Source organism: Mercurialis annua, linkage group LG7, assembly GCF_937616625.2.
Source record: "Mercurialis annua linkage group LG7, ddMerAnnu1.2, whole genome shotgun sequence".
Taxonomy (NCBI): domain Eukaryota; kingdom Viridiplantae; phylum Streptophyta; class Magnoliopsida; order Malpighiales; family Euphorbiaceae; genus Mercurialis; species Mercurialis annua.
The window spans coordinates 8,983,063-8,994,992 of record NC_065576.1 but is presented as its reverse complement, the minus strand read 5'-3'; the positions used below and the strand labels follow the sequence as shown (position 1 = coordinate 8,994,992).

Genomic DNA, 11,930 nt, shown 5'->3' with positions numbered 1-11,930 from the left:
TTTTCAACTTGAACTCGAAGTCAAAGCAAGTTCCTTGGAAGATGATACATAAGTGAATTAATTTCTAGAGATTCTCTCTACGCATTTCTTTTCGTGTTTCACATATTTACAGAGAAGGTAATCAGGTGGCCAATAAGCTTGTCAGGCATGGAGCTTCTGCCACTTCTTTTTCGTGGTGGGAATCAGCTTCATATTTTGGCAGTTTTTTAGTGCTTCATGATTTTAGTAGACAGGAACATTTTCGATTATGCTAATTCTTGGTTAATTCTTATACGAATACTTTTTATTTCATTTATATTTTTTGGTTATTAGAAGCGTGGTGCAAACGTTAAAAGAGTGTCAACCTAGTTGAAATGTTCGGGTGCGTTTCCTGATTTCTATATACCAACATTTTGCTTAAACTTTTTAGAGTTGGTAGTGCATATCCATTAGACGTAGTTATTTCTCGATGTGGTTTTTAATTTTTTTTTAATCGAAAATCAATTTTAATTATTCATAATTTAATATTTGTAGGCAAATCAATTTTTCCTAACAAGAATTATTAGCCGGTTGGCATATATATTCTACATTAAAATTCACTACAACAAAACAGAGTAACGGGGGCGGTTTCATAGGGGCGGTTATATGAAAAGCCCCTATGATTTATAATTTAAAAACTGGACCATTCTGTTGGGGCGGAATTCGAATTCACCGCTATTGCTGTGTTCTATAGGGGCGGGTGTATAAATCTAGGGGCGGTTTGTAAAATAAGATCTAACCCAAACGAATCAAATGTTTTCCCCCTCTTCTTCTCGTCGGCCTCTCATCCTCTCAACTCAAACACGGTAGCAATGGTGACCTAGCAGCTGATTCACTTCACTCTAATGGCGAATCTATTCACTCACTTCACTCAAATGGCGAATCTGATTCACTTCACTCCATTAGCAGCTGAATTGCTCACTTCACTTAGGTTTTAGGTTTCTGATTTGTTCACTTCACTCCATTAGCAGCTGAATCGCTCTCTCTTAGGAATCTTCGGCCTCTCATCCTCGCGAACACTAGCAGCAGCGAATCTCATATCAATGAGAGGTCTGTATTAAATTAGTGTTTTAGTGATTTGGTTTTCAACTTTGTTTGCTGTTTATTCTAACTGCCGTTAATGTTAGGGTTTTAGGTCATGATTATGACAAATTGTTTGCTGTTATTAGGGACTTAGGTTATTTTTATTGTTGTTACTAGGAATTTATGAATTTGAAAGTGTTTGTTATGTTTTAGGGATTTAGGGGTTTTGTATGCACAATTTATTTCAATCTACTCAAATGAATTTAGTGATGATTTATGTGCATCTAGGATTTGGTATGTGCTTAATTCATTTTATCATGAATTTGTTGTGGTTTTATAGATGATAGCTCCTTTTATTAATATATTGCTAGGAGCCTGAGTATTTTTAGGAATTTTTCACGTGTGTTAAGCTTAATGTTAGGAATGGAGTATAAGTTTTAAATAATAAGTCTTTTGTAGTACTATAGGAATATATTATAGAAATTATTGTTTATGAATTATTGGTTATGAAGTAGTAGTTAACAGAGATTGCTGCCAAATACTTTTTGTAAATTTATTGCTGATACTTATCCAATGCTTTTTCAATATCTTAGGTAATCTTCATGCTTACTTGAAAGATACTCTTACTTAGCTTACTGGAATTATTTACATATAAGTTTCTTATTCTTTTATGCCAATGGCAATTGTATAAAACTGATTTAAAGATCTTATCACATTTTAACCGTATTTATTCATTAATCTACTTATTACTACTGGTATATCTAGGTTTATTCTAACTGCTGTTACTTTAAGAGTAAGTAGATATATTCTTGTTGGGTGAGAAGCAAAAGCTATCCAACAAGCATACACTTCATTTCTCTGTGTATGTGTGCATCCATATTTTAATTTATTGAAAATTTGGTATATATGGTATATATTTGCATTATCTAATAAGACTTAACTTTACAGGTTTTCAAGAGTGGGCCACTGTTCATACTCTTCAACTAGCTCCTTCCGTAGGTTAAGACATCTTGCAGGGTATTGCTTCTCTGATATGTAATTATGTACTTCATGTTTGAGATAATTTTGTATGATATACGGTGTATCAATTTATTGTCTATACCAATTTTTTTTTTTTTTGTTGAATGGGAAAGTTGGATGCTTTTTGGTTCATTTTCTTTGGCTTATTATGACCAGATGTTTCTAATATTTTCTTAGAATCATTCTCACAATGATGCTCTTTGTAATATATCATAGTTACATAATTAATTTTCTATAATTTTTTGCTGCAGGACCAAATATTTTCAGACTCTCCTCTCTTTTTCTTAGTCGGTTTTCTCAACTAATTCAGAAATTAAATTTCACGGCTGCTAGTGTCACCACAATTGGATGTTCCCTTGGAGTATGTTTATTATTTTTGTTTATTTGGGTTGAATTGACTTGAGTTGGTGTTTTTTGGTTTTACCAGCTGTTTTTAATGTGTGAATTTTAGTACAGATCTGTAAATAAACTGCAAATTTTACTCTGTTTCTGTGTGAATTTAAGCATGTCTACTATTTGTAGAATTTTTTAATTGTGAGACTTTTATTGGATGGTTTTCAGGTCTATTGACTGTGCGCTAGTTGTATTTCACTGGTGTGACTTACTGCCTGTTTATTTTAGTGCAGTCCTGTGCTTTTAGTGAATTTAGAGTTGGCTTTAATTTTGTGATTTGTCCGCGTAAATTGCTTCTGTTGGCTAAGATCTGTAGTTTTCTTTTGCAGGACCAAATATTTTCAGACTCACCTCTCTTTTTCTTGGTCTATTTTGGCTCTAGCGTTTTTCTTATTTCTGTTTTGGCTCTAGCATTTTTCTAATCTTCTCCCTGCTTCTGGGTAAGTTCTCTATTCCTCATCCTTTTTATGTTAATTTTTAGCGTGTTTAATGTATCATTCTTATATATAATCTGAATCAGATTATGCTTAATTTCCAAATCTATAAAATCAGTTCATGACACCAAGAAAATTATCTGAAAACATGTCTTTTATCATGTGCCCTTTTGTAAGGCTACTCATAACCAAATTAATGACATATTTTCTTTGCCAGTAAGTATATCAAAACATGCTCACATAACTCCAAAAATTAAATGTTACTCTTAAGGATTTAGCATTTATTGTTTCCTCTTACATAGTATTAGTTAAGTTAAAAGTATTTGAAAGCAATTTAGTCCTATTGTATATTTGAATTCAGTTATGTTTGCTCACTACAACAGATGCTTCTTTTTGTTGTTAGATTTCTCATTTAGAAAAGGAAATGATAAAAATACTATATCATATATGCAAAAGCTAAATTATATTTTGACAACGATCTAATGTATTTGCGTTAACATTTGGCAATCTCATATAAATTATTAACTTCGACATTGCCATTTAGTAATTACTAGTGAACTGTTAGCATCATCTACTACTATGAGTTGTGAGCAAAATCTATGCTTTTATATTTTTATATGCTTGATCAACTTGTACAATATCGCCAGTAAGTTAAACTTTATCATGATATTGCAGCTTACTACTAGGAGTTTAGTCTTAACATTGCCAATTTTTTATTATAAATGTAGAGAGTTTATTGATATCGAGAAAAGAAAACGGCATAGACAATCTCGCCTAAATCCAAATGACTTGGAAATGTTGATGAATGAAAAGTTTCACGTTTGGTTTCAAAGCAAGGTTAGTACAATAATCTGATTGTGTTTGTAGTTTTAACATTTAGAGTTTACCCTTATTGTATTTTTATATCTTTATAGGTTATAGGTCTGGAACGTGACTCGACTATCTCTGCTGACATTGTGGCCCTAGGTAGGGGTCCTAACAAGGTAGCAAGAAGATTTTCTGGTTTCATTATCAATGGAATTAGATTTCATACCAAGACCCGTGAAGAGCAAAGATTGACCCAAAATAGCGGTGTAGTTAACAAATCTGAAGGAGGGGGTGTGGAATACTTTGGAAAACTAAGAGATATTGTTGAACTAAATTACTATGGGAGTTTCAAGGTTGTATTATTTAAATGTGATTGGATTGATGTGCACCATAGTGCTGGAATGAAAAAAGATGAATTTGGGTATACATTAGTTAACTTCTCTCGGTTAATTCATACGGGTGACAATGTAGCTGATGATCCATATATTTTCTCCTCTCAAGCTGATCAAATGTTCTATGTGGAAGATCCAAGTGATCAAAATTGGCATGTGGCTATTAAAATTAAACCTAGAGATGCATTTGATATGGGTCACACGGAAGGAGATGATGATTCTTTTACTTCCATTAGTAGGCAGATACTATGTGAACAAATGCAACCTGCTTGGGCTAGGGTTAATGTAAACAATGACGATGCTTAGCATTTTCTATGCTTTTATATTTTTATAGCTACCATTCTGTTTTTATGAGGTTAATTTGAAAATGGATGTCTGTTACTGAAAGCATTTTCTATGCTTTCATATTTTTATAGCTACTGCTGCTCTATTTTTATGAGGTTATTTTCATGAGTTGTAATCTGTTTTTATGAGGTTATTTTCATGAGTTGTAATCTGTTTTTATGAGGTTATTTTCATGAGTTGTAATCTGTTTTTTGCACATCGCAACAGGTAATTAGTCATTTTTGCACATTGTTCACTTTATTCTTAGTTAAAAGAAGCTTAATTATTTGTATGATTATAGTATTGCACTCAATTGATTGATGATCAGTATTTCTTGTAAAATGTAGGGTTACAAATGGCGTCAAAGTCTCGTAGCTTGCATAACTTAAGGATTGTAACAGATAGTTCATATTCTGAAGCCTCGATTCAACAAGTGAATAATCAAAATGGAAGCAATGCATCTTCGCAATCACAACCAGTTGAACCAGAGAGTTGTCAACCTATTGTTGATACTTGCACAGAAATGATAGGTAGTATGTAAATTCTTACGTACTTTTCAACTATATTTTATTACGTAGTACAAAGTAAGTTAATTAAATTACTTGCAGAGAATGATGGAAGGAGATTTAAAAAGAGAGGGAGAACAACAATGTCTTCAGTATGGAATATGGAAAAGGATGAAAAGATATATGTAGAAGTAGATGAATTTGGAGTTCCATGTTCGAGAGAAGGTGCAACACTTGGATCCTTCTTAGGGACTATTGCAGTGAATGGGAAATACGCACCATTAGATATGCCTAGATGGGATAGCAAAGATTACAAATCATTTCGTGACGATATTTTAACTTTGGTGCAGGTATAGAAACTTTTACATTTTTAATTTCTATAATTATTTAACTTTAAACTACGTTCTAACTGAATATTATTTGATGTGATAGGAGAAATTTTTGATTCCTCCCGAGACAAAAAGATGGGTTCTTGAATCAGTGGGTAAAAAATGGAGGGATTACAAATCTGACCTAAAATTGCAACATTTCAGTCGCAATAAACCTAAAGATCAAGTCCTAACGAATGTTCCGAAAGGAGTTGAAGCAGCTCAATGGCGTATTTTGGTGAATGGATGGTACACTGAACAAAGTCAGGTTTGTATTTAGTTTATGTGATTGTTTATTCGACATGATAAATTGTATGATTAATTTTTGTTTTGTTTTTAGAAAGTAAGCCAAATAAATACTGCCAATGCCAACAAGAAGAAAAACAAACAAACTACTGGAAGGAAAAGTTATGCGAGGCTGAGGAAAGAAATGGTAATTATGTGATTAAACTGATTTTGTTTTAATTTAAACCTCTAACAAAATTTCATATTTTTAGGAAATACAAAATGGAAAGGTTCCTGATCGACTTACATTTTACGAAAAGACTCATAAGAAGAAGGACGGCACATATGTTGATGATAATAGTAAAGAGCTAATGGTACTTTTATCTCTTCTTTTAAAATTGTAACTGTTTAACAATTAGATGTCACTCTTGTTTTATAGCTTTTCTTACAAAGAGGGCAGGCCGTGAATTAGTTAACTAAATGACCATCTTTTTGCAATTAACTTGTTAAGGTAAGCAATCAAGCTTAATTGCCGCTATTAGCTTCTAATTAATACTTTATCACCAAATAGTTGCGAATAAGTTCTGCTAGATTGTAATATCTTGTACATGTCCAATAGTGTTATTTTTCTAGTATAATTTGTTAATTGATAATACTAGCTAGTAACAGAATCACTAAATCAAACATCTAACCATGACTTGGTCAATTTTCATAATTGGATGCTTTTGCAATAGACATTTAATGAGATTTGAAAGAGAACCGGTAGAATGGTGACATTTGAATATTGTGCAGCCTGGAATATGACAGGTATGGGTAAGTATGAACGTTGTGAGAGACACATGAAGAGTAGCAGTTCAAAACCATTGACTATTAGTTGTTATTTTTGTTTCTAAGCAGCCACTGTATGAATTTGATTGAATTGATACAAATTTGGTAATGCAATGACATTGGAATGGTCCAGATAATGAGTTTGTTAATTAGCAATTCATTGTCCTATATTACATGTTTTAGTTAGATTATGAAATTCTGTTTTGAATATTTTAGGATAAAGCTAAGCAGCTGCAGGCAGAACGCAGTGAAGGTTCTAGTACGAATTTAGCTAAAGTGAATGAAGAGATCTTTCAAGAGCTAATGGGTCCAGAGCATAATGGGAGAGTACGTGGTTTGGGTTCTGGAGTCACTCCTACAAGGTATTTTGGATCGACTAGGTATGATATTGGAGGAAGATGCCATAACACTACAAATGTATGTCAGTCAGAAGAGGTTAAAGATCTTAAGGAACAACTACATAGTATGTCTAAAACCGTGGATGCTTTAAAAGCGTTTATCAACAAGCAATTTCCAAGACAATGGACATCTACAGGAGTTGATAATCATCAGGTATTTTTTATATATTAATTGATTACATGTTAATGTTTGAGAGATTTAATGGATTCTGATTAGTATATTATTTTGTTTAATATCTGTAGGATGGTCATTCTTCAAGTTAATCAGTTTGGAATTCAACTCAGTTTAGCAACATTCAGCAGGCACACCATTGTTTGCAGTGCGATTATCTAGGACAATTTTTGTTGATTATTTTAATACTTTGTTATTAGTTGTGTTATTCAGATATTGATTATAAACACTTTTATTAGAATCAATTTTGGGTCTAAATAGAAATATTTGCAAATGGTTATGATCAGTAAAGAAATTGTTTTGCTACTGCATTTTTATCAGGTTTTATTTCAATTACAATGCATTTAGTTTGTTTAGGGAAGCAAATGAGTAATCAGGTTCTTTATATATAAAAAATGTAACAGATAAGCAGATAAACTGTGGAGGCGGTTATGTAGGGGCGGTTATAACCCCCCCCCTACATAAATACATACACATATATGTAGGGGCGGTTGTAACCCCCCTTACAAAAGCACATATACATAGGGGCGGTTATAACCGCCCCTATACTTCGCCCCAAGTGTTCAACGTTACCCCGGCAGTCGTTAAAACCGGCCCTACACTGTAGTGGCGCCCGGGAAAACGGCGGTTTAAGGGCGGAATGGAAAACGCTGCTATTACCTATAGGGGCGGTTATAACCGCCCCTAGAAGAGCAAACAACTGCCCCTAAAAGTCAGACTTCTTGTAGTGATTGTTATCAGCCTTGTTTGCTATTTAACGAAATATATCGAATATGCCATTTGAATTATAGCTCATTGATAAAAAAAAAACTAAATTTAAGAAACTAAATTATTATTATTCCATATATCACTTTTTTATGATTTGTTTTATCTTGGAGATTACATGTTTAATACATGAAAAAAGAAAAAGTATATGTGACTAGTAAGGTTATTAAACTCTTTAGGTCATTGAATTTTTACTAAATTACAAAAAGAACATTCTACTTTTTTTTATCAAAGTTATTAGTATTTCGTTTCACTAGTGGTCACTTGCAGAAATATATACCAGCTTATAAATTTCGTTTTGTTTTCAAAATTAGAACTATTTTTGAACTAAAATTTATTATGTCCGCTACAGCTTTTGAAATTAAATTTATACTAGTTTACAATAATTATTATAGTAAAACTTATATTTCAATGACCTTCTGAATTTATGTCTGAAATTTAAAATTACTTTCCGGAATGTAACCTCCCGATGAAACCAAATGAAAGCTTCGGTAACCAATAAAAAGTATAACATTCATTTTGTAACTAAGAAAAAGCTGACCTACATTAATTAATAACCAAAATAATAACAATAGATATAACTAACAATTTGGTATTAATAAAAAAAAATGATTGATCAAATTATGATAATTTATTCCTCCAACCTATCTACCTGTATATAAACTAAAGGCACTGATCTGATGCAAGGAAGGAAAATTCAAGAATACAAACTAGAGTAATAGCAGAATGACTTTGTACGACGATGATGAGCAGATTGAGATTTCAGGTATATTTGATTCATTTTCATTAAACTCTCTATAAATAAATTCTTTAATATATAACTTGTTATCTTTGGTCGGATTTAGATACGTCTGCTGGGACTCAATCATCCGACAAAGGAGACGGAAAGACAAAGCTAACTATCAAAAGAAAGGATGAGGCGCCGCTGAAAGAAACCGATTTCGAAGTGTTGCTGGAGCTGACGGGCACAGCGGATTTGAAGGACAGAACGGGACTTGATCTGGTTGCTGTATTAGATATTAGCGACAGCATGAAGTTCGAAGAAGGAAAGAAACTGAAGAGAATGAAAACTGCGATGCAATTCGTGATCAAGAAACTTACGCCGAATGATCGTCTCTCAGTTGTCACATTCGCGAAAACAGCTGCAAGAAAATGCGCGTTGGAAAAGATGGATGTCGCTGCTCAAGCGAAGATCGGAGAACTAGTCGAAAATTTAACAGCAAGTGGGCTTACGAACATAGTTGATGGCCTTTTAGTAGGCAAACAAATCCTCGACGGCCGCAAATTGACTATGGGACGCGCCTCTGCCGTCTTGTTTATGTGCGATGGTGAAGACACCGTGTATAAAGAAAATGTTAGAGATGTTCTCCAGCAGCAGATTCCTGTAATCAATTTCCCTGTATACACATTCGGTTTTGGCAGAAAACAAGATGCAGTGGTAATTTTAAGAGGAAATTACGCCCCATAAGCTCTTTTTATTAATTGTTTGCGAAAGTACGCTCAACTTTTTCCTGTTGCAAAAATACATTTTTTAACTCTATTTTTTGGCAAAAATATGTCATCTAGCAATAATCTACTAATAATCTATCAAAAAAGTGTATTTTACACAAAACAGTTAGAGCGTACTTTTACAAACATATGGTTAGCTAAAGAAAATCAATATTACCCACTTAATAAGCAACTAATTTTGTATATTTGTGTTAATTCGATAGCTACTGAAAGAAATCGCAGATAAGAGCCCGGGAGGAACTTATTCGGATGTTCAAAATGAGGAAAATTTGACGAAAGCGTTTTCCCAGTGTTTGGCTGGGCTTCTTACTATCGTCGCTCCTGACTTGACGTTGACCATCACACCGGAGAAGAACTCAAAGATAATCTCAGTGACAGATGTGGGTTTTAAAAAATCCACAAACGCTGATGGCTCACTCACAATTTTCTTCGGAGATCTCTTCAGTAAAGAAATACGCAAGGTTATAGTTTCGCTTAGTCTATCCGAGATTAAACTTAGACCACGTCGAAAAACAGCCTCCTCCGACATTCTCCAAGTCAACTATACCTACACCTAGTGAGTAATTTCGAACGGTTAGTTTTTGTTTCACTTAATCATTGATGTTTTGTTATATGGTTTTATTGGATCCCTATGCAATTGTGCAGTTCTAAAGGGATCATATTTCGGGCTGATGCTCAACTCGTTAATATAACTAGATCTGCGACACCAAAAGTGACACAAGAGAACGAGGACATTTTGATTGAAAAGGATCGTCTGGCTACATTAAAGGCGATAAAAGCTGCAATAGCTGAGGCTGATCGCGATAATCTGGCAGGAGCAGTTTCCATTCTCGATGCTGCCCAGAACTCGCTTCATGATGCTGTCTATGACCGTAATGAAATGATAGAGATAATGAAATACGAGCTGAAAAAGATCTTAGCATTTATGATAACTGCTGATTCCTACAAAAAGAGAGGGCGTCCATTCGCACTTTCATGTGTGATTGCTCATGATCGCCAGCGTTATGCTACGAAAGGTGACATTGATTTGGAAATTATGCGTTTATTTGCCACGCCACGAATGAACCAAGGCCTTGTGCAAGCGACAAACTTCGACAAGGATTCCAGCATATCACCACCTACAGCGGATGAGGATACGAAGGAAGAACTTAAAAATAATCCGTATGGTCCGGTGGCTGAACGTCTTGGGAACCATAATCAGAATGCAAAGAATTCTCTATTACAGAATGATAACAAATTTGAGAATGTCGAGACACTTGAAGACATTGAAAATATAGCACGAAATGTTCGGAATGCCATCCAATCGCTAGAGAAGATGCTCGACTCTATTAAGGATCTCCTTGCAGCCTTGAAAAGCAGCCAGAAAACCTGAATACCTTTAATCACTTGGGTTTCCATGGGAAAGCCAAACCTTTCAGTTTATGAAATTGCATTATTGTAATAAAAAAATCTTTTGTTCTATTTGAGGCGAATCTATTGCATATTAAATGGCATTATTGTAATAGCATGCAATAAAAGACACCGAAATTAATGGTAATTGAAATGTCCAAAGCATATATGGTACAATTTCGTTGTAATTTCTACATAAAATGAAATTGAATTATGAGATTACGTATTTTAGTATTGAAAATTTCTAAATGGCATGATAACAAATTTAAAATACTAATCTATAAATAAATTAATTAAGTGACAAACAATGCTACTCTAATTTAGCGTGACCTAGTCAAGAAGGGGAGATCATATCTTTACTTGGAGTATTTATCTCACCCAACGGATGTGCCACGTTATTTTTACAACAAGCCAGTAATCATTTGCGATAGAAAATTTTATTATTTATTGCTTATTTTTTAAATTATTAAACATTTGCACATGGCTAACGTCTCATTGGTTTGTTATACGAATGTTGTGGCGCAACCATTGCGTTGTATAATTATTTCTTTTCTTGTTGAAATAAAAATAAAATTTAATTATATATGTTGGTGTTGAAAATAGAAACAGTCGAAACAATAGATTGCTGGAGTCTCGATCAAACCAGAGGCTCTAAAATTGCATTTAATATGCATAATTAACCACTTTGTCAGAACGTCAGATGCTAGAAGGGGAGAATCACACCATTCAATTGGAAGTCTATCAATTATACGTACTGAACTAGATTCACACAATTATAATAAAGCCAAGTGTTTGTGTTAAGGGTAATTGATCATGCGAAAATCAAAACTATTATTTTATTATATTTTATTAATTAAATTTTTTTAATGGAAACTTTACGTATTTATTTAAAGAAATTGAAAAGTTAAAAAAAATACTACACGTTTTTCCCAACTTTATGTTCTACTCTCGAAATTTAAAAATTTATGATTTTACTCTATTATCATATATCGGTAACATAAACATTATCATATCGGTATCATAATCTTTCTATAAAATTACTTTACGTAGTTTATCATATTATTATCATAACTTTATTGATAAACCAGAAAAGCGCCAGGTGGGTTATCCGAGCTATCAAGGACCTAAGAACAGAAAAACCAAAGGTCAGAAGGAACTCTAGTGAAATTCATCGGCTGTTCACTTCGAAACTCAAGTCAGTTTGGTGGGGAAAGAAAAAAGAAGAAAAGTAATTAATGGTCAAAAGAAGATCTACCTTTAGGTTATACTTAAGGTGGTTTACATAGACCCACCCGTGTAATCATTTTACATTTTCTTTCCTTAATCCCCACTTTCTGTTAGCTGAGCTAGCAAATTCTG

The 11,930-nt window shown here is 33.4% G+C and overlaps 2 protein-coding genes across 5 annotated transcripts; both read left to right on the top strand.

Moving 5' to 3' along the window:
* Nucleotides 1-590: 590 nt before the first annotated feature.
* LOC126654572 (uncharacterized) lies at nt 591-7,214 on the top strand. Of its 4 annotated transcripts, XM_050348480.2 has the most exons (13): nt 594-1,068; nt 1,990-2,058; nt 2,313-2,422; nt 2,784-2,894; nt 3,617-3,725; nt 3,803-3,854; nt 4,759-4,941; nt 5,020-5,267; nt 5,350-5,553; nt 5,626-5,718; nt 5,783-5,884; nt 6,555-6,890; nt 6,980-7,214. In XM_050348480.2, the coding sequence occupies exons 5-13, from the start codon at nt 3,684-3,686 to the stop codon at nt 6,998-7,000; spliced, it is 1,281 nt and encodes a 426-aa protein (XP_050204437.1). In that variant the 5' UTR covers nt 594-1,068; nt 1,990-2,058; nt 2,313-2,422; nt 2,784-2,894; nt 3,617-3,683; the 3' UTR covers nt 7,001-7,214. The 4 variants fall into 4 exon arrangements, with proteins under 4 accessions (XP_050204439.1, XP_050204437.1, XP_050204441.1 ...); XM_050348482.2 differs by lacking the exon at nt 2,313-2,422 and having other exon boundaries at nt 591-1,068; XM_050348484.2 differs by lacking the exons at nt 594-1,068; nt 1,990-2,058; nt 2,313-2,422; nt 2,784-2,894 and having other exon boundaries at nt 3,630-3,725; nt 3,803-3,871.
* Nucleotides 7,215-8,228: 1,014 nt separating this feature from the next.
* Nucleotides 8,229-10,805, top strand: LOC126655066 (E3 ubiquitin-protein ligase WAV3-like). Its single transcript, XM_050349071.2, has 4 exons — nt 8,229-8,439; nt 8,519-9,111; nt 9,386-9,738; nt 9,828-10,805. The coding sequence occupies exons 1-4, from the start codon at nt 8,400-8,402 to the stop codon at nt 10,552-10,554; spliced, it is 1,713 nt and encodes a 570-aa protein (XP_050205028.1). The 5' UTR covers nt 8,229-8,399; the 3' UTR covers nt 10,555-10,805.
* Nucleotides 10,806-11,930: the final 1,125 nt, after the last annotated feature.